The sequence below is a fragment of the Peromyscus eremicus genome, chromosome 14 (genome assembly GCF_949786415.1).
Source record: "Peromyscus eremicus chromosome 14, PerEre_H2_v1, whole genome shotgun sequence".
NCBI lineage: Eukaryota > Metazoa > Chordata > Mammalia > Rodentia > Cricetidae > Peromyscus > Peromyscus eremicus.
The window spans coordinates 14,923,111-14,946,208 of NC_081430.1; the positions used below are offsets into that span (position 1 = coordinate 14,923,111).

The 23,098-nt window shown below is 39.9% G+C and overlaps 1 protein-coding gene across 35 annotated transcripts in view; it reads left to right on the forward strand.

Annotated features, from left to right (window-relative positions):
* The window catches only part of Nrcam (neuronal cell adhesion molecule), a 68,058-nt gene that overhangs the window by 35,661 nt on the left and 9,299 nt on the right, over nucleotides 1-23,098 (forward strand). For 9 of the 35 annotated variants that reach the window (XM_059278925.1, XM_059278930.1, XM_059278940.1 and 6 more), the window contains 8 exons: nucleotides 2,083-2,280; nucleotides 2,378-2,448; nucleotides 3,448-3,673; nucleotides 4,197-4,312; nucleotides 5,831-6,035; nucleotides 7,898-8,020; nucleotides 8,569-8,745; nucleotides 22,475-22,606. In XM_059278925.1, coding sequence (XP_059134908.1) covers nucleotides 2,083-2,280; nucleotides 2,378-2,448; nucleotides 3,448-3,673; nucleotides 4,197-4,312; nucleotides 5,831-6,035; nucleotides 7,898-8,020; nucleotides 8,569-8,745; nucleotides 22,475-22,606 — 1,248 coding nt within the window. Of the gene's footprint in view, nucleotides 1-2,082; nucleotides 2,281-2,377; nucleotides 2,449-3,447; nucleotides 3,674-4,196; nucleotides 4,313-5,830; nucleotides 6,036-7,897; nucleotides 8,021-8,568; nucleotides 8,755-10,125; nucleotides 10,162-17,241; nucleotides 17,368-18,575; nucleotides 18,729-22,474; nucleotides 22,607-23,098 lie in introns of all 35 variants that reach the window. The other 26 variants (XM_059278926.1, XM_059278935.1, XM_059278924.1 and 23 more) reach the window with 13 other exon arrangements.

Here is a 23,098-nt window from a genome sequence, read left to right on the forward strand (position 1 = left end):
TGATTGTAAAGCTAAAGAGATACCCAAGAGAGCAGACATAGTCAGTCGTGAACTTGAAATACATTGTTACCTCCAAGTGTGGCCTTCAGGAAGACCAACTGCTCTCCCAGATCATTCCAAAATCATAGCAATGTTGACTTACTGCACCTTCCAGCAGAGCGGAATATTCTCTGTTGTGATTGGTGCATCTTTTAACTGAAAGTATCTTTTAGTTTCGCATGGGGGATTATGTTATTGAATAGCCACTACCATTCAGAGAAAAGAAAACAGACTGCTTACAGTAGCAACATCAAAATGTCCAGGAAATATCTTCAAATGATTAAAACCCACTGCAAAGAGGAAACATAGCAAAACCAATGTACATGGCTTTGTAAAGTTCAGAGTTATGCAGGGTAAAAATGGAAGTGGCAAATGAATGGGATGTAGGAAGGAAGATTGGAAAGGAGAAAAATAAAGCTGGGTTAAAAGAAAGGAAAAAGGGAGAAATGGAAAAGAACAGTATAAAAGGAACAGTGAGAGATTGGAAAAAAAGTATTTCCCAATAAAGGGAAAGTTTGAAAGTAAAAAGTAGCTAATTGGAAGGGGTAATAAATACAATTTAATACAGTGAAGTGAAAGTAGCAAGAAGGAAGAAGAAGAGGCATCAAGGATGAAAAAGAAGACTAGAAAAGATGCAGCTCCATGGCAGCTTCCTGCTGGGTTATCTGATGCAGGAGACAGCTAGTCACAGCACACAGCGGGAGGGTAAGGAGCTTGTGGACACTTGCCACTGGTTCCTTTGGTTTATGCTGCCCTGAGCCTCAGTAGATAAGTGCTGATTATCAGCCCCAGTGGTCTTCACTTTAGCAGCATCTTTTCATTTCCTAGCCACACTTAGCTTTGCAGTCTGTGAAGTGGACATGTTCTTCCCACCCACCCAAGACTTCTTGTAGCCCCAGGATGGCTAATATTTTAGTGGGGCAGGGAGTACCTCCCAAGTGCATTTTGAGTTGTGGAAGAAACCGCAGCACATAGATACATTCAGAAATGCCTTGCAGAGGCATGGTATTATCACAATAAGACATAGAAACCTCAGGTAGAAAATGTTAAGTCCCTCAAGCCAATTTCATGCAGGGTGTGATATACCTAAATACTGAATTTTTCTCAGAGGTAAAACATGGAACACCACAGCATTCTAGCAGTATAGACTGTACCGCCTGGAAAGTGTGTCTTCCTCCCACTCATGTCTGCAAGCTCCTCAGGCCACACCACTCTTAATGAGTGTGCACCTTCTGACAGGAAATCCACGTATCTCCAAGTGTATATTATCTAGCAGGTCTTTTTGCTGTTAGACAGGCATATCACCTAGCATGTACTATTCTAGACCCTGCTCAGTTCCATGTAACAATACACTTAGAAACATCCCATTTCTGTCCATACAGAGCATCCTCATTTATAACAGGTGCAGAGCATCCCACAGTGTATGTATGGACCATATTTGGCTACATATATGCCCCACTGGCAAGCATTTAGCTTGTTTGTAACTAGGTTGCTTCAACTGCAAATCATGCAGCAATATGGATTCTTTTGTATGTGTCTTTACCCCACATGGGTGAGAACATTTGTTCAAAATCAGTTGCTCAAAGACTATATGTTTAAAGTTGTTAGATATTCCCAATTGTCCTGGATAGAGGTGTATCAATTTATACTTCCCAGGAGGTCTGAGAGTGTGTCACACAAATGTTAAACATTGGGTTGTTGTTGATCTTCCTAGTGAGAAACAGCTCCTTAGCTGTGTTTACTGTAGCTACTCCTTCCTAGGACAATAACTGAGCACCTTTTCATACATTTAAACCTCCCACTAGAATATATGGATCAGGTCTAAACAGTTATAACTAAGCTGAGCTTCCCATAATAAGGGGGAAATGCCAAATATTGCATGTCCTTAAGTATTGAACTCAGTACCTGACAGGATTTTTCTTGAAAAAAAAAATGGCTTGTGTCTGGCTACTCTTGCTTGCCACAAATTATCTCTGGCAACCTATCCTTAAGATGACTGAATTCACTGTCTTGGGTTTGTGGTATGTGTGGTGTCATGGCCAGAATTCATCATTGAATATGAAGATGCAATGCATGAGGCAGGGATATGGCACCACCAGGCTGAAGTTTCTGGAACACAGACCACAGCGCAGCTGACGCTGTCTCCATATGTGAACTACTCCTTCCGAGTCATGGCGGAGAACAGCATTGGGAGGAGTGTGCCCAGTGAGGCATCGGAGCAATACCTGACGAAAGCCGCAGGTAAGGCTGGAACACAGGGACCTGACATAAAACAGAAGGGTTTTTCACTCCTTCCGGAGAGCCAAAGCTTACTCATATGTGATGGGTTCATTTCTAGAACCAGATCAAAACCCCATGACTGTGGAAGGACTAGGCACAGAACCCGACAACTTGGTGATTACTTGGAAGGTGAGCCATGAAGCCTCTGTTTGCCTCAATCTTTTATAGACTGAGCAGAAAAGGTTGTTTTAGAATAATATCTGCCTTTATATTCCTTTTCGGCTATTGTGGAGAAAACATTTTATCTTTATTTAGAGGCAGTGTTGTATAGAGTTCCATCTCTGGGGCCAAAATGGACAGTTGAAAATCCCAGCTTTGGTAAATGTAGCCAATTACCAAGTATCTATCAGTCATCTGTATGGTGAGAATAATAATACAGCTGTGTAAGACTGAAGGAACTGATGTATGTGAAACACTTAGCATAATGCCTCACACAAATGTGTGCTCAAAACGTGCTAGCTACTGTTATCATCAGAGAGACCATTTGGAAGACACGCATCAAGCTATTTCTAGTAGTCAAATTATTATTATAATCATTCTTATTTACCTTATCTGTGTGTTCTGGATATGAAAAATGAACAGTTAGAGTACAAATATTTATTTGTATAGTTTCAAAACTTATTTTGGATCTAAGCTTGTGCATATGCATATATGATCGAACAGACAGACCCAAATTTTTAATAGAGAAACAGTCCATAAGTTTCCATCTCCAAGTGAACAATGATGTGCAATGACACAAACCAGAATACGTAAAGTAAATCTAGATGACTAAAGTGTTGTAAGATTCACCCACACTCACCTCTGGAACCAGTCTTTGGAAGCTTTATGTGTGTTATTTACTACTTTGGAATTACAATTTACAACCTTTGAAAGTTTAGTTCCAAGCAGACTTTGGATTTCATCACAGATTTAAAGAGAGAGAGAGAGAGAGAGAGAGAGAGAGAGAGAGAGAGAGAGAGAGAGAGAGAGAGAGAGAGAGAGAGAGAGAGAAAAGAGCTCCCTGGAGAAGTGGGTATTTAATAGCTTGCATTTAGTTTTTGTTTCAGCATTCATTTTCTTTGGTCTAGGAATTGGATTTGCTATTCCTGTAAAAGGTTGTACAGTCATTCTATCTGACTTTTTCTCTAGCCCTTGAATGGGTTTGAATCGAATGGGCCTGGCCTCCAGTACAAAGTGAGCTGGCGCCAGAAAGATGGTGATGATGAGTGGACGTCTGTGGTTGTGGCCAATGTATCCAAATACATTGTCTCTGGCACACCAACCTTTGTCCCATACCTCATAAAAGTTCAAGCCCTGAATGATGTGGGGTTTGCTCCAGAACCAGCTGCAGTCATGGGACATTCTGGAGAAGACCGTAAGTGTCCTCTGCTCTTTCCATTCTACCCTTGCCCAGATGGACAGACCTACCAAGGGTGCACACTGAGGCTATTCCAGAGGATACTAAGCTAGCAAGGGAATTTTGCTTATTTCTCTGCATTTGTATAGCATACTCTGTGATAAACAGTGATTCAGTGCCAGGGAAATGGCTTGCTGGTAAAGCGCTTTCCTAACGTGTATAAGGCTCTGGATTCCAAACCCAGAACCTCCGTGTGTGTGTGTGTGTGTGTGTGTGTGTGTGTGTGTATGTGTGTGTGGTGGGGCACGGGGAATAGAAGTTTACAATGTTAAAGAAAAAGTTGCTCTCATGTCGTCTGATGAATGAATTAATAAAAATGTCTACTTTTAGCCATCATCAATCCGTAGTACAGGACTCTATTGTGGAGTGTGGAGTGTGTTTCAAGTCAAAATTATTGAATATTGTGACATTTTTGCATGAAATAAAAAATAACAGCTATTTGCCCTACCATTACCACCACCACTTCTTGTCTTGTTCCTAGTTCCGATGGTGGCTCCTGGGAATGTGCGTGTCAATGTGGTAAACAGTACTTTGGCAGAGGTACACTGGGACCCAGTACCTCTGAAGAGTGTCCGGGGACACTTACAAGGCTACCGGGTAGGTGAAGGGAGATACTTCGTGTTCTTTACTTAGTAGCAGGGCCATGGAGGGCCACTTGTCACGCACACCACTTCAGGTTGAAATTGCGTGGCTCATCTGTTGATGGACTTGTGAATTCATGAGTTTCTTTGCTCACTGCCTCCAGCCACACCAAAAGAACCCAGCTACCATTGACAAGAAATCTCGTTTATCCAGGGTGAGAAAATGATGTTTTATCTACCTTTCACAGGCTTCCCACCTTTTCTGGAACATTCTACCAACTGAATAGTCCTTGTGACTCATTTTTAAAGAATTAGACTAGAACAATTTGCACCTAGCTTTACAGTTATATAGACAGCAGTAATAAATCTGTGCACTGATCTGGTTCTTGGGAGGTCAGAGGACAAATTTATTAGTGCGGCCTATTACATTTGGATGAATTATACTTTAAGACTCTGTAGTCCATAACTGAGACATCCTTATGAACATTATCTTTATTTTCAAAAAAGCAGAGAAAGACTGATTCCTAGAGATTTTTTCATATACAGCCCCAGACCCCACATACATTTCTATCACTACTTTGACTTGACACTGGCCCCTAGAGGATATTTCTTGTATTGCACTGTATTCTTTTATTTTCTAATATTAACCAAATTTGGCATATGTTGGCTTACCTTGATAAGATGCCTTTAAATTCCTAAGAAGCCTTCAAGAAAATGTAATATGCAAAAGTTCTTGCCTTTTGATCAAAGTTAGGCAACACTTTGTTTATCTTTCCAAAACCCATGCCTGCAATTCAAAAGTACTTTTATTAGATGGTAGTGTGGCCTAATGGACTAACCCAAGACTTGCAGTATAGGGTCATTGTGGCTTTGGAAGAATCTGTCAGGAACCCATAAGCTCAACAGTACCACAAAAAATATTAAAAGCCTCACTAGGGTGAGGATTAAGTTAAGTGATGAGCTAAATGTGTAGAAATAAACAATGGACAGTAAAACTTATACAGCTAAAATACTTAAATCTTCATTATGATCATTTTTCTCATTTTTGAAAAAAGCAAGTGAGTCCCATTCTGTTTCCTTTATATTCCTCCAACAAAATAATAAAGCAGAGCTTCACTGTGTAGACTTGGTTCCTCATTGTCTATGGGCTTCTGTCCCTCTTGTCTAAGAAGCAGTATCCGTCCGTTTTACTAATACTCATGTAAAATGAACCAAGATATTTTTCTGAGAAAACAGCAGTTCTGCTTTTTTAAAAAAAATGTGTGTATGCCTGTACACATGCATGTGCACTCCTCCAAGTACATAGGATGTGTGAGAAGTGCATGTGTAGAGTCAGAGGACAACTTTGTGGAGTTGGTTGTCTCCTCTTACCTGTACGTGGGTCCCAGGGATTTAACTCAGGTTAACAGGCTTTCACATAGCAAGGACCTTTACCACCTGGGCCACCTTGCCAGCCCCAGGGCTTCAGTTTTGTAAGCATGGGGAATCATATTGTCTTTCTGTGAGTCCCTGACTTTGGTTCTTTCCACTTCAGATTTACTACTGGAAGGCTCAGAGCTCATCCAAAAGAAACAGACGCCACATTGAGAAGAAGATCCTCACCTTCCAGGGCAACAAGACTCATGGCATGCTGCCAGGACTGCAACCATACAGTCACTACGTTCTCAACGTCCGAGTGGTCAACGGGAAAGGGGAGGGCCCAGCCAGCACCGACAGAGGCTTCCATACTCCAGAGGGAGGTAAGCACTGGGTGTGTCTCTGGGATCAAGGAGCAAGGGGCATATCCTGAAAGTTTTTGTACTACAGAAGGCCCATCATTGAGAGAATACTCTAGGAGCTACATGTATGATTATAAATAATCACAGCACACATAAAGCTGGCAGAATGTCACCCACATATGACTAATGACCGCACACAGAGCTTCAGAATCGAACGCTGTCCCCAGACGCCTTCTTCGTTCCCTTCATTTTTTCCTCCTCGCGGAGGCTATCTGAAGCATCGTTAATGTGTTCTGAGTCACCAGCTTTCTCAGCTGAGTCACATTCTGTAACTCCTCTCAGCTTCAGTAGCCCCCTCTGGAAAGTGTGAGTGCTGAAAGGAAGACGTAAGAAAATACCCGCAAAGGGAAGACATTTCTGTGCGTCGGAGCGGACGCACACGCTTTCCTGATTTCTCGTGAAGTTGTACCGAGTTAGAAGGGTCAAGTCTTGCACCAGGCGTGGTGGTGCCTGCAGGTCCCAGAACTCAAGTTGCTGAGGCTGAAGGGCTGTTTGCACTGTAACCTCTCATCAGTGAGGCCCCATGTTGGCCCTTTGGATGGCTCAAGGGGTCACAGAAAAGACAAATGCTATTAAAGACTAAAGGGGAGGGGGAGAGAATGGTTTGTCTGAAGTCACAAAGGTATTGAAAGGCACAGCTCTTACCAAATGCAAGACGTACAGCCAGGGAGAGGAAAGCGATGTGGCAACGGGAGAGGACCCGCATCATGCATGATCCCGGATGCCATGGATGCTAACTTGTAGGCCAGAAGCTCTTAGCCTGCTGACTGTGGTAGTCCCTTCAGGGTCTGCTGAGACACTTGAGAAATACCACGAACCTCCTGAAACAACACAGTGCAGCCTGTCAACATATTTTTCTGGAGAGAAGAGACCTATGGCCTCCAAAAGTTAAGAACCAATTAGGCTGAAGCTCAGAAGCCTTTGGCAGGCATGATGGCAGGCCCAGGAAAAGCCCGGGAAGAGGAGAGAAGCAGAGAGGATGAAAGAATGGATATGGTTGAGCAAACAGAGAGTTGCCAAGATTTAGCATCTCCGGAGATGGTAAAAACAAGACCTCCAAATTGACTCTCCAGTTTCCGGCTGGAGTGAAGGAGGGATACTGGTGTCATTAAAGGGTTTCTAGGGAATACGGCAGGAAGGCAACATCCTAGTGGAAATCAGCCCTGAGCCTCTTAAAGATGGGAGTGGACAACTAGGCTTGTTTCCATTGGTAATTTGCCAGCCTCTGCCCAGGAGACAGGAAGCCCTTGAACCTTCTCCATGCTGGGCTAGGGGGTCAGCCGGCATATGGGGCTCTTATTTTTTATTTTCCAATCCTGGGAAGCTGTGAGCACTTGGGATAAACACAGCTCAGCACTTGGGCAACCTGGCCTGGGCCCAAAACCCACCAGGCAGGGTGCTGAGACTATGTGGAGACACCTGGTTTGTTGGGGGAAATAGTCGTTAATGGGCCAGAACACAGCTGCTTCCTCTCAAAGGCCTGCATGGATGGTCTCCCTTAGCAACGGCTCACTTTTACAAACTGAGTTAAGTGCTGTCTGCTTTAAAATAGATTATCTGAGTCCCTATAAAGACAGTCATTATGTATTTTGAGAAGATGATTTTAATGAATTTAAATGGAAGTAGTTTTTTTTTGTTTTTTTGTTTTAAGATAGGAGAAGAAAAGAAATACATCCCTACCACAGATTTGTGTGTGTGTATTTTCAGCTGAGTCAAAAACTAACCTGAAAACCCAAACTGGGATCCATTGTGTAAATAGGGCAAGTGTGTTCACTTTGGAATGTTTTTTAAAAATTATGTTGACTGTTGGTTCTCATTAAAAGTCCCCAGTGCTCCCTCATCTTTGAAAATTGTCAATCCTACACTGGACTCTCTCACTTTGGAATGGGACCCACCAAGCCACCCAAATGGCGTCCTGACTGAGTACACCTTAAGATATCAGCCAAGTAAGTCACTCCTGTTGTAAAAGGCAAGCTGCTCATTTCCTTCAAGCACTGTTCCAGAAAGAGCTTCACACATACCTGTATAGAGAAATAATGTCTATGCCATTGAAAGTTACGGTCTCTTTAGAATAATACAGATTGCTAAGCATAGGGCTGAAGGGAGGGGCCTATCATTAGGTTAGGAGACCATTATCTGGCAATGGAAAATGAAGAGGAAGTTCCTTGGCCACAAGATGCCAAGAGAAGTGTTTGGAGTTATCAGCAGTATAGAACTCCATCAGCAAAGACAGAATAAAAACTGCTATTTTAACCCAACTGTAAAAGTCCCCTAGTTTTTAAGTCAACAGGGAAATACATTTCCACTTGTTTACATTATACTATAGGTTACACTTTACAATTTGAATAGTTATTAGTATGTTAGCCAAAGCATGAAAGGGATTGTAAAAGGCTTGTAAACTGGAAATGACTTTTTTTCCTGAAACAATGATTTACATTATTATTCCTCTGACAACTAATGGGGACTGCACTTGTGTGTCACTTTTCATTGGCAGTTAACAGCACACATGAACTAGGCCCTCTGGTAGATTTAAAAATTCCTGCCAACAAGACACGCTGGACTTTAAATCATTTAAATTTCAGCACTCGGTACAAGTTTTACTTCTATGCACAAACATCGGTGGGATCAGGCAGCCAGATCACAGAGGAAGCCATAACCACTGTGGACGAAGGTAAGATGGGTATGTATGAAATCCATATCATTACACATATCTGGGGATTCAAAAGCAGTGTGAAGTTATTCCTTCTCTTTTTTCTTACCATGGAATATCCATCTTACCCGATCACATACTTATTTGTAATTTCTCATCCCAATGGGGAAATCAGTTATTTTGTTCAGCTATTTGGTTATTTATTTTTCAAGACTATATGAAACTTCTAACTTACATTAAAATATTGGTGTAGGGGGCTAAAGAGACGGTTCAGTGGTTAAGAGCACTTACAGTTCTTATAGAGGACCCAGGTTCAGTTCCTAGCGTCCACAGGGTGGCTGTCTAACACCAGTTCCAGGTCTGATGTTCTCTTCTAGCCTGCACTGGCTCCTGGCATGCATATAGTGCACATAAACTTAAGCAAATAGACATACAAACAAGTAAATATGTCTTTAAAAATATTGAAGCAGGAATAAGAAATAACAATATTCAGGACACTTGAGTTCAAAGTTCAATGTAACTTTTTTGCATGTAAGTACATACACTTATGTGCTTATATATAATTTTGGTTCTAGTCCTGATTCACTGGAAACAATTTGCTTGTCTACATATTGATTAAGACTTTCTAGCAAGAAATTAAAAACAATTAATTAGTGTACTTATTTTATACTTAACCAAGAAATGTATTCTGGTATGTCATCTGCGGAGAAAGCAAAAAAAAAAAAAAATCCCATTAAATTGACTATTTTCAAAAGTGATTCAGAAATTTGTTGATTCAATGAAAACGAACAGGAATTGTAAAAAACGAGGCTAAAGAGACAGCTTAGTGGTTAAGAGCACTTTTTGTCTTACAGAGGACCCAGGTTCAGTTCCCAGCACTCACATGATGGCTCACAACCATCAGTAAAGCCAGTTCCAGGATATCTGATGCCCTCTTCTGACCTCGGTGGGAGCCAGGCATGCATGCAGTGCACATACATGTGTGCAGGCATAGCATTCACACATATAAAATAAAAGAAACCCTAAAAGTATTTAAGTATTGTCAAATGTTTTCTGGTTTTGCATGTCTCTAAGCTATAAAATTACTTAAGGACTGAATTATCTGCTTGTTGGGTATCTTCTGTAGCTTCTATATAGCATATGAAATTAAAATTTCTATCCAAAAATGAGTTAAAGCATCCTAAGCCTTCTTAGAATAATGCACCTTAAGTAATGTTTATATTTGAATTTTGGGTAAGTGTGGGGACAGCAAGACATTTTTGTCCCTGTGCCTGATATGACAGGCTTCATTCTTCTTGCATGCCTTAGAATTTTAATAAGTGCTTTTTATATGGCTGTACATGCTCATGGGTGTGTTACATCTAACTATATAGTGTCCTGTTTCTGTTTCCCTTCATTAAGCTGGTATTCTTCCACCTGATGTAGGTGCAGGCAAAGGTAAAATAACTCATCTGCATGACTTTATACCTGTGTGAACTTTGCAATGTTAAAATGTGGGGAAGTGCAGCATGGGTAAAAATGAGAAAATAAAATATGCTCAGAACCACCAAAAGGAGAACATCTGGGCTGATCATGGCTTTGAAATTAATTTCTGCATAGTTTTATAATAGAAAGTCATATGTGTAATTCTCTCAAAAAAATTTTTTCTCAAGACTTATCCCTGGTGCAAATCCTGATCTTAGATTGTAAGAATATGATTTTGGTTAGATCGGATGGGATGGAAGCAGCGGATTTATCACAGATCTTCCATAGGGCCATGCCACATATCAGTAATTCTAATGCTAGATGAAATCAGCCTACTAGAAATAGTTCAGCTGAGCTTCCTATTCCCATCTGACCTGGCTGCACTCCTGAACAACACTGTGTACACTCACTCGATAGCATTACAACACACTATCCTCTTGAGCTTTGATTTAGCAGTGTCCTACAACTGATCTGGGACTCTCTGATCACTGATCACGGGTCTCTACAAGTGAGTGTTCCAGTCAGCCTGCATGTTCTGCTCAGCTGTCTCACACCACCCCGTTTTCACCACTGCTCAAGTCCCTCTTCCAATGGTCTTCAGTGGGTGGCGTCTGTTCTCCTTTAGTTCTGACAGCCCTCTGTGACCGAAACACTTGCTAGGAGAATGGTGTTTGATAACCTGTAGTGTATCTTCCACCTGTGGCAATACCGTAGAGCCCTGCCCCCATCTTTGACCCTTGGCTATTTATTGGTCCACCAGAGTCTATTTTAGAAAGCAGCTGCATTCCCGACTCCCTGAGCTGTTTCCAAGTGAAGTGGTGAAGTAGCCACTGTCAGGGATTGCCCTGGGCTGTGATAGACCAAATGGGTATGCATAGGAGTGAAAGAAAAGAACAAGAGGGCTGGAAATCTTGTCTTAAGTGTGTCCACTATTGTGAGCTTAGACTTGATGTATATTTTCCACTTTCCTCGAAAATCTGATTATATCCAGAGCCTTGGTGAATTACAAGATATATATGATGAATTTTAGAGTCTCTCTGTTCTATATGCATATCTCTTTTCTGGGATAATTATCAACTAAAATGATGGGTAGTTTTATGACAAATTATGCTATGTAACTTTAACTCAAGAATCCCACTGAAAGTCTGGCTGCCTCTCCTATAGGGCAAGCATGTCCCTGTGGTCATGGCCAGTGGCAGCCAAGAACTTGTACTTTTCTGGGGTTACCAGTGAAGCCAGTCTGAGCTCCCTACTGGCTGGCCATATTAGAATACAATATGAATTCTGTTTTTAATAAACTCAAACTAAAATACACCTTTATTAAAAGTTTTGTTTTTCATTTGATGTTACTAAATTCAACTGTGGACAAGTTATGAATATAAAAAACAAAGGTAGAATTAACAATTAAACAATTAACAATTAAAAGAAAGTAAATTAAGTCCTCAATGTAAAATCTGATGGGTCTCAGATAATAAAAAGAATAATATTTAAATAAGAAAAATGGTGAATCTGACCTTATTTTCAATATTTTAATAGTGCAACAATTAAATGCTACTTATATAAAATGATGATAGTGTACCACAGTGATACACTCAAGTGTAAATCATAATTCTGAATTTTTCTTCCAAGATATTTTATTTTCAATCTGATAATGATGAATTAAAGTGACCAGCTGATCACTTCTCAAGTGGTACTAGAGATTGATCCCAGGGGTTTGCACATGCTTGGTGTTTTCCTTCTCTCTCTTCAGTACGGTTAGGTTGAACATAGATGTTCAGGCTCTTCAGGAGTTTATTTTGATCCATTGCTTTGTCTGATTCAAACCATCAATATAAAAATGACCTTGTTTGGCAGTTCTTGTTCCATTTCTTCGGCTCCTTAGATGACCCCAGGGTCTGCGGCTCCAGGAGCTATTGGTGTGGAGGTTTATCTATGAAATGAAATGGCACGAGGAAAGCAGATGTGGGTTTTGCCCTCTGCTCCCTTCTGCTGGCAGATCTGTATTCCTGTGTGACACTGTGACACTGATGCTCTCAACATCAGCCATCAGAACTGATTTGTAGAGTCATTAGTTGATACAGGAATGTGGAGAAACTAGTAAGGAACAAGTCTACACTCTGCCTAACTTGCAGCCTCCATGGTCACCCCAGGACTAATCAGAGAAGCTCCATTGGGCAAGAGCCAGTCCTGGGTCCTTCCTGGGATCTGACTCTTACTAGATGATTTTTGCCTTCATTTCATTTGGCCTGAAAAACAGTAACAACAAACAAAAATAAAAGCAACTACAAATGCACTTGAACACTCGATGTAACCGTAATGATGTCACCTTGGCACAGACAGCACAACTTTTTACACGACTGTGCATCAAGAAAGTAAAACAAGAATCTGCCTTTCACATGCTTAAAATGTGGCGGGGGAGGTGACAAGCCAGTAGTGTGAACAAAATTCTACATGAGCACAGAGGTGGGGGGAGGGTCAGGGAAGGCCCCAGGAAGAACATAGCATAGAACTGGGTCTCGAAGGCCTGTTTTCTCTGGCCAGTAAGTCAGGGTTGGATTCTCGGTCAGAAGCACAAGAAAAGGCCAGGACTGGGAAGCACACGAGATGTTGTGTTACAGCTAGCAATGCACTGTGTGGAAAAGAGATGCCCTTGAGTTGTGTCTGGAGCAGTTGGAGGCCAAAGGTGAATAGCTCATAGCAGCCCTCAAATCCTGCAGTCAGAGGTGACTCCTTGAGTTCTAACAGGAAAGTTTTCTAGTTTAGGAAGCTAACATGCTGGTAAATGTTAGCATCAGTCGATGTCCACAGAGAAAGGTTGATTGTGGTAAGCAGTAGGCAGGAAGAACCTTCGGGAAGCTGAGATCAGAGACTGCACTGAAAGCCTTGTGTGGCTACATCCCAGGTGCTCAGTGAGTGCCCGCTCAGTGAGCAAGAAAGTGGAATAAGAGGCAGCAAAAGGGAAGGAAGGTTCCAACTCCCCATTTTAAAACTGGCCAAACAATATAATCTGAAGAAACTGCAATCTTAACTGGGTACATTGAAGAGAAAACTAAATACAAGTTTTTAATACAGGCGTTTTAACTACAGTTGACAGTACATTAGGTATCTCAAATATATCTATTTTTTTCAGCATTTTTTCTTAATTAAAATTTTCATTTATTCTACATCCCAACTGCAGTTTCCCCTCCCTCCTCTCCTCCTGTTCCCTCCCCCTGCCTCCTTCCCCCACCCCATCCACTCCTCTGTTTCTGTTTAAAAAGGGGCAGGTCTCCTAGGGGTGTCAACAAAGCAAGGCCTACCAAGTTGAGGTAGGACTAAGCTCCTCCCTTTGTGTTAAGGCTGGGCAAGGCAGGTCAGTATAAGGAATAGGTTCGCAAAAGCCAGCTCAAGAGTTAGGGACAGGCTCTGATCCCACAAATGACCAAGCTACAGAGCTGTCACAACATAGCGCCTAGGTCAGTCCCATGCAGGCTCCCTAGCTGTCGGTCCAGAGTCTATGAACTTGTATGAGCCCAGGTTAGTTTTTTTCTGTGGGTTCCCTTGTGAAGACCTTGAGCCCCCTGGCTGGTATAATCTTTCCTCCTACTCTTAAACAGGATTCCCAGAACTCAGCCCAGTGCTTGGCTGTGGATCTCTGCATCTGTTTCCATCAGATACTGGCTGAAGGTTCTACAATGACAATTAGGGTAGTCACCAATCTGATTACAGGAGATCGCCAGTTCAGGCACCCTCTCCACTGTTGCTAGGAGTCTTAATTGGGGTCATCCTTGTGGATTCCTGGGAGTTTCCGCAGCACTAGGTTTCTTTCTAACCCCTAAATGCACCCCACCCCCCATCAAGATATCTCTTTCATTACTCTCCCTCTCCCTCGGTCCCTCCAAACCTGCCCAACTGTATCCCTCATGTTCATATCCTCCCACCCCCACCCCATCCTCCCTGCCCCCAGTTAACCCAGGTGATCTCTTCTAGTTGCCCTTCCCAGGGCGATCAATGTGTCCCACTTTGGGCCCTCCTTCTTGTTACCTAGTCTCTCTGGGACTCGACTATAGCCCACCAGCAGGTCTTTCACTATATTCTGGGGACTGCCAAAATATATCTGTCTTAAAACTGGAAGTTTGTACCGTTTGACCAACATCCAATTTTCCCATCCCACTCCAACTTCTAGCAATCACCTTTCTGCCCAATTTTTCTGTTTGACTGTTTTTAGATTCCATTTATAATTAGAGACTTTTCTTTCTGCCTCTGGTTTATTTCACATAGCATAATGACCTTTGGATTTGCCACGTTGCAGAAAGGACTTTCTTCTTTTATAAGGCTGAGTAATATTTCTTCTTTATATGCCAGTCATCATTATCTGCTCATCTGTCATTACTTCCCTTGTTAGATTCACAAAGAGTGCTTCAGTGAACACAGGGGGATGGACACATTTTCTTTCTTTTTTATTTTATTTTACTTTATTTATTTATTTGTTTGTTTATTTATTTATTTATTTATTTATTTATTTATTTATTTATTTATTTATTTATTTATTTTGAGCTGAGGATCGGACCCAGGGCCTTGTGCTTGCTAGGCAAGCGCTCTACCACTGAGCTAAATCCCCAACCCCAACGACAGACACGTTTTCAAGACACTAATTTAATTCCAGGAAAGCTGGAAATAAAAATTTAAGTGTCAAAACAATCCAGAGAAGAAACACTAGGAAGTAAACAGAAATGAATCTTCATTTTTGGAGACAGTCACATGCATCCCAGCCAATTCTAATTGGCTGTATAGATGAGCTTGACCTTGAACCTCTGATCCTCCGGCCTCCCCTTCTCTAGTGCTGGGGCTACAGTTCTGTGCTTCTGACGTTCTGAATGCTGTGAATGAGTATTCATAGACACCACGGTTTTAGAGCTGGCTAGATGACTCAGGTAAAGGTGCTTGCCACCAAGCTAATGACCTGAGTTCAATTCCCAGAGCCCACATGGTGGAAAGAAAGAAGCAATTTCCACAGCTTGTTTTCTGACCTCCACACATGTGCCATATTGTATGCACACTTGTACACACATATACACATACACATACATGTAAATAAATTTTAAAAAATTTAAGCTTTAAAAAGCTTAATGCCCTTTGTTTAAAATTATTTTGCTATGGTTCTGGAAACTTCTATGGTTATTTCAGGACTAAATTCTTCAATTCTCTTTTAAAATTAATTAATTTATTTATTATGTATACAGTGTTCTGCCTGCAGGCCAGAAGAGGGCGCCAGATCTCATTACAGATGGTTGTGAGCCACCATGTGGTTGCTGGGAATTGAACTCAGGACCTCTAGGAAGAGCAGCCAGGACTCCTAACTGCTTAGCCATCTCTCCAGCCTCCTAAATTCTTCAATTCTGTGATATCATAATAATTTTTTTGAGACATGATCTCATTCATCCTAAGCTAGCCTTGTATCCTAGAGTGGCCTAGAGCTTGCTATGTAACTGAGGAAGACCTTTGGCTCCTGACCCTCCTGCTTCTACCTCTGAGCTTTGAGATTGCAGGAGTGTGCCACCACGCCTGCTTTTATGCTCTGCTGGGGTCACACCTAGAGCTCTGTGCACATTAGACAAGCACTCTACCAGCTGATTTCCAGCCCCAGATTCCAGATTTTTTTAAAGAAATGTAGTGGTGTATAGTAGGGTTTTGCTGGTGATACTTCACACACATCCCCATGTAACTCTTTCAGTTGATTATATTCTTGTTGCGTACTTAAGAAGAAACTGGGAACTCTAAAATTGTTTCTGTGTAATTTAGTAATTGATTTACCCTCTGCTATTCCTTTTGCTTACCACAAAATATTCATGTTATCCAGTTATATTTCAAAGACCAAGTACATTATTTAACTTCTTCAATATGCCTTTCAAGTTTTATTTATCCTTATTAATTAAATTTGTTCTTAGACAATACCATATATGTGTGCAGTACACACCTCTTTCCCATCCCTCTATAGCCCAATTTCTCCCCACACACCACATTTTATCCTAGGAAATGCCACTTGTTTACATAGCATTCAACACAGACCTTCTAAATTATACCACATTTTAGAATTTAATTTCAGAGTCTGAGGAAGCCTCTCAGTGCTTTCTGACTTCATATACCATATAATTTCTCTCGGGTGGCAAAAGGGTCTGGTCATTTTAGCTTATGTAGTTCTAACTTTTACTTGAAGCTATTGGGATGGGCTGATAGAATTAGTCTCGAGATATTCAAATAATACTTCTAATTACTTCACATGTATTTTTTACTAAGTTGTAAGCACATGGAGAACATCAGGTAGACTCTATAATCTGGAATTTCAGAAGCCATTTACATTGTTACACACTCTTTAGGAAATGCTGTATAACCAACACCAGGCAAGACTGTCTCTCTCTGGGATGTAGCAGGTCAGCTTGTTCCTGCTCCTTATTTCTTCTTGACCTCCAGTGGAGCACAGTTGGCCACCCCATTTGTCCCTGTTCCTCCAGCATGCCTTAACTATTCAACATCCTCTAACGGGCGAGTTTCTCAGCTCCTCAGGTTCTCAGCCTGTGACTCAAGACAGGCCGGAAGTCACCACTCTAGTGAATATTCGTTCTCCTCCCAACATAAATTCTTTGAAGATCTTCACTGAGAAGCTAAATAAAATGTAAAAGTAGCCCATGGTACCTGGAAATTTCTGATACACTCTAATGGCTTCTGTTCTCAGGACTCCATTAATCCCCATTGTCCATCAGTAAATGAAGACAGTTTTTATGTTTACTGGGACTGGATCTAATGAGAAGCAGTTTACGTTACTCAGAAACCATGTACTAGAACTCATAACTTTAATATCATATACCATTACTTCTGGTTATTACAATATTTTAGTAACTGGGGGAATCTTTCTATATCAAAAGTGAAGATGCATGGACTAAATTTTTTTTACAATAAATTCTAATATTTTATTTGAACAGTTTCATATTATTTTATCTTTCAGTCAGTGTGTATGGTGCTGCAATATGATTGTTTGTGTGTTCTGTTTGTTTTGTTTTTCTGTTGTGTATTTAGTTCGAGCAGTAAATCCCAGGATCAGCAATCTCACTGCCGCAGCTGCTGAGACGTATGCCAATATCAGTTGGGAATATGAGGGACCAGAGCATGTGAAGTTTTATGTTGAATATGGTGTAGCAGGCAGTAAGACATGATTTATTACCCTGCTTTCAATTTGGGGGACACATTTTAGGAAACAAAAAATAATGTTTAGGATTTACCATGGACCGCATTGAAAAATAACTTAATCCCACCAAGAGAATCAGAGTCATTTTAATAAAATCATGATGAACTACAAGCCCACATATTTCATATATAAATACAAATACTCTGTTATTAATAGTCAGGGACATAAGCTCACTGCTATTGTTATTTTTCATATTAGAGCACTTTAAATTGGTTCTGTAAATGCAACATGTAAACAAAACTAATAACTTTTAAGTACACATAAGACAGCTTTTCTTTTTCAGTCTGGAATTGCTAGTAGTAGAAATAAAACTGATAGGAAAGAATTCATTTTACCCAAATTAACCCAGTAAAATTTTACACAAAATGGAAGAAAATTAAAACTGTGGAAGTATCCATGTTGTCTTGGTGTTTTATAGATGCCTAAGTCTGTTCACATACAGCTATGTCTCCTGGGATATGTAGGCAGCTTGGGTTTTCAGTAACTCATGAAAACCCATCCCTTCCTCAATGCAGTGTGCTCTGCATATCACAGGCTGAATGGCCAGGGAATGTTTACACAAACATCTGACAAAATGTTGAACATCATTCAACTTCCTATTCAGGCCTTTATCAGGCAAATACATATTTTTACAAACAACTGTCCCTTTAGAAAAATTAATAATTGAGAAATATTGTATCCGTAACTTGGATACATATAAAGACATTTAAATTTATCAAAGATTCATCTTATGAATCTTTACAAACCATTCTCATAGTTCACTGAAGCTATGTAATGTATAGCAGTTCTTGATGCAAACATCTTAGAAGAAACTCAGACATTTCATAGGGCAAGGAGCAGACAAGGCAGTATCCTTTGTATTAAAAAGAATAATAACCACGATGGGCTATGTGCATTTGTGTGCACACTAAGTGCCCAACAGGATTCTCTTTGAGGATAGTCTCACTTAGCTCCTCATTTTAACTGGCTTATTTGACACAATTAGATCTGTAATAATCTAAAATGCAATATTTAATCATCCTAGATTTTTAATCTTTACCTCAAAGACAATTTTCCTTTCTTGAAATATCAAGTAACTTCTGGTCCCTTGAAATGTTCAAATTTGTTTTTGTTTGTCTGTTTGTTTGTTTTTGTTTTTTTTTTTTTTTTCACAAAATTTCCATAGGCAAAGAAGAATGGAGGAAAGAAATTGTAAATGATTCTCGAAGCTTCTTTGGGTTAAAGGGTCTAATGCCAGGAACAGCATACAAAGTTCGAGTTGGTGCTGAGGGGGACTCTGGTTTTGTGAGTTCAGAGGATGTGTTTGAGACAGGCCCAGGTGAGGCACACACCACACCACTTCTGGCTTGTGCTCAGAAGGAGAAGCCAGCAGACACTCTAGTCAGAAGCTGGCAGGGGTGGAGCTTGCAAGGCTATGGATGTCTGTCTATCTATGGGGCCCTGTTGGGTTGGGTGTTTGCATTTTAATTATGCTTGACTTCTTTTACTAAATGAATTACAAAATTGGGCAAATCATCTTTCAACTACATTATTGACCAAAACAATTTTTAAAAGACCAAAATGTAATTTTAACTTAAATTAGATAATTCAATTTTTAATAATTTCCATATTTAAAATTTCTCTGAATTAAATTGACATTAATGTCTGAAATTCTTTTTAGGTTGGAATTATATCTAAGAGAGTCAGAATTCTTTATGTCAAAATGGACTATAACCCAGCAGAACCCTGCAATTTGATTAGATGATCAATACAATGTTACTAAGTTTGTACAAAAAAATTTCTATAAGTCCAATATTTCATTTTATTGCAGAAAAAAATGCCTGTTTATATATGTTTTAGTTTTGGGATGTTATTCAGAGTTCCCTAGTATAAAAAGTAAAGTTTTAAAAAGAAATGTTCATGTAAAATGTAAATAATAATAACAATAACAGATATTTGCCACCATTATAGAAAATAATCTCTGCTTACTCAGATTGACACAGCAGCCGTGTGGTGTGTGTTCATCCTATGGTTCATACATTCATTTCTGCTCAGTCATGTCATACATTCTTGAGGTGATATTATGTACTTACCCCTGTAGAAACCAAAGGCAAGATGGAGTGTTGTAGTTTCATTAGCAAAACATGATTTTTGAAGTCATTTCTTATCATTTAAAAATACTTGCCCAGGAATAGTTTTAAAAAGAGAAAGAAACCAAAGTTAATACTGAATAACTGACTAAATAAGGCTTTCTAAATATACATCTGCTAAAAATCAGTATATTTTAAGAAAAATCCTATTATTCTGTTCCTTCTATTTCACATCCATTTTTCATACATAGTCTAGGAAAGGAATTAATTCTAAAAGGGGAGTTTTAAACAGCTAAGCTCTGTAAGACTTGACAGACCAGAATGCAGACAGATAGGATTGGCAGACCACGCAATAAAACTCCAAGACCCATCTTCACTGACCCACTTCCTTCAGCAAGGCTTCACCTGCCAAAGGTTTGACAGCCTGTCAAAAGAGCAACAGCAGCTGGGGAATCACGTGTTCAAACACATGTGCCTACAGGAGTCACTTTACAGTCGAACCCTTTGAAGCTCAGTTACAAGAAGGCAAAAACCGATAGCTTTCATCTGTGTCTGTCTGTTTCTGTCTATGTATGAATGTACGTGTGTATGTATGTACCTGCTCACTTGTGATTAGTCTTAAATAATGGATTGGAGAGATGCCAAATAATTTTTTCTTTGCTATAAAGCACAAATTCAAAGTTAACATTAAAATCTTTAGTCAGTTATTCAGGGAGCAGCCAGTTTTGCACAGCTACCCAGTTTTGCACAGCTACCCAGTTTTGCACAGCTACCCAGTTTTGCACAGCTACCCGGTAGCAGCTGTGGGAAGCAGTTCAGTTCTGAAAGTCTCTATTTGTGGAAGACAGTGTCAGCACTAATACTTGAGCATCTTGCATTTTTATCTCATCCATCTTATTTCATTTGATGATAGATATAAACACTGAAACTATTCATAACAATGCCATAATTCATTAAGAATTTCAAAATCAAGGACTCTCATGATTAAAATAACTTTGCCATGTGGTTTGGGGCTCACTTTTGAATAAAAGCATGCAAAGGCCATGTACAAATTGGCAAGACTATTTTGCCAATGAGAATGTAATGATTTTTTAAACCCTTTATCTATTTTTAAATGGAATGTCCCTAAAGCAGTTTATTATATATTCAGACATTTGTGGATTTGGTGTCTGGACTTGTTTTTAGTAATGCGTTGTATCAGGACAGTTAAATAGCTTAGTAGCATGCTCACTACCTGAAACTAGACAGGGCAGGCAGACAGACAGACAGACACAGGTCCCTTCCAACTCTTGGGAAATCTCTCGTTCTCAACCTCTCTGGCTTTGGGATTATCATAATGCTTACCTCAGAGGACTTTTGTGAGGATTGAAAGAGATCCTGCCTTCAGTACAGTTCCTAGCATAGATGAATAGTCCAACTTGTTAGCTGCTGTCATCATCACCGCCACCACCACCACCACCACCACCACTGACATCATCATCATCATCATCATCATCACCACCACTGACATCCTCATCATCACCACCACCACTGACATCATCATTATTATCATCATCACCACTGACATCATCATCATCACCACCACCTCCACCACCACCACTGTGACATGTGTATGAAAGCCAGAGCTGTTTATACTCAAGTTCTTCATGTGCCTGGTTACAATACAGCTCAAAAATCCTCTAACTAATGATACACAGAGGAGCTGTTTGGAAAAGGCTATTGGCTTCCAATTTATGTTCCAAATAATATATTTCCACTTTCATTTTATTTCTTAAACATATCTCTGGACATTTTTTTACATTCCATTTCACATTTGATTTTAACCATTTTATTTTCTGTGGCAAAAAGGACACAATGAAATGCTACTTTCAATGCATATGGGAAACCTGAGATGTGCTTATATCTGCATCCAGAGATCATGCACATCTAACCCAATGGTGAAACTTTTTCAGAAGAAACTCAGATTAAAGGCACAGTGTAGGCATATGTATGAATGCAAAAGAAGAAAATCTTTATGTTGTTTATGGTTAAAAAATGAAAAAATAAATAAAGGCCTTTAATAAAGCATTTGTGAAACTTATTTAAACATATCTTCGTGTGTCTGAATAGCCACTGATGCTGCACTTTGTCCCATGTGGTTGACACTTTTTCATAATACCTGAACTGTTCTTATGAGCTTTGCATACTATAAGTAGCTGAATAAAGAGTTTCACATCATTTATTCAAACAGAACAGATGGAGATGTAAAGAACTGTATACATGCAAATGAGTATTTTCTCTTCAAACAGTTCATTTATTCCAATAATGGTTCTATTGATCAAAATATATTTTAAATTTCTTTGAATAAAAGAGCCCAAACAATAGCAAATACTGGTCCTTTGAGAACAGGTTTGATATTCTCAGGATTTCCATTCAGAATTGAGGTGTTTTGTAAAATAACAATTCTGATGTACATTAGTGGCTAGGTTTCTTACATGGGCCATTTTCCTCTCTCCTCTCTCTCTCTCTCTCTCTCTGATTTCCAAAACACTGAAAAAAAATAGCTTCATCCTTCCACTGACATTTTAGTTTTCCAAGGTAGTTTCTTTTGAAGGGAAAATACTTGTTAAATGTATACATTCTGTTCTGTTTAAAATTCAGTTTTATATTCTTAGCATACCTCATATCCATTTTATCCCCAAAATAATAGACTTTAATTGGTTTGAGAATGCATTTCTATTGAGAATGTATAGTTGAAGTAAGTGTGAATCCAGTGTTTATCAGGGTGTGACAGCACTTCATCAAGATTTCTCTATTTCAATTTTTTACATAATGAATGTTTTTCAAAGTTAAGTATGTAATTTCTTATTAATGATTGGCACATTCCAATTTGAAGTCCTGTGAAAAGTTCATGAAAGCTCCTATACTGTGGCAATTGTTTTTTAATAAAGAGACTAGCATGGCTCTCACCTTGCCGTTAACCTGTTCCTACCCATGCCCTTGATTTGTTTTGTAGCAATGGCAAGCCGGCAGGTGGATATTGCGACCCAGGGCTGGTTCATAGGTCTGATGTGTGCTGTCGCCCTCCTCATCTTAATCTTGCTCATCGTTTGCTTCATTAGAAGAAACAAGGGTGGTAAATATCCAGGTGAGAGGGGTTTAGAACGCTTCCTAATTGCTGCAGATAGATCTGCTAAACCGGAGAGTAACGGAGACAGGAGTAAGAGCAACATACCCTCTTAGAGCCGTACGTTTGAATTTCTTAATCAAATTACTTTGACCCCTCTTTATATTATGCATACTGTCACGGATCATAGGGTACGTGGAGAAATACACCAGCCAGGTCTCCAAGGAAGCCTGCTTCCTTAGGACCCAAAGGGATATGAACACTGAAGTAGGACCTAAAGCCACTCTACAGGAGAAGAAGGGGGCAGCATGCACATTTTCCCAGATGGAACACAAGAACTGGTGTGACATTACATTACGGTCCCTGTAAAGTTGATGGATTTCTATCTTCTTTGCTTGACCATTTATCCTTTGATTAAAAACATTTATTTTTCAAAACACTGCAAAATAGCATAGTTACAAAAGTGTTTGTTATCATCAATACACCAATAAATAGACTGGAAAATATAGAAGA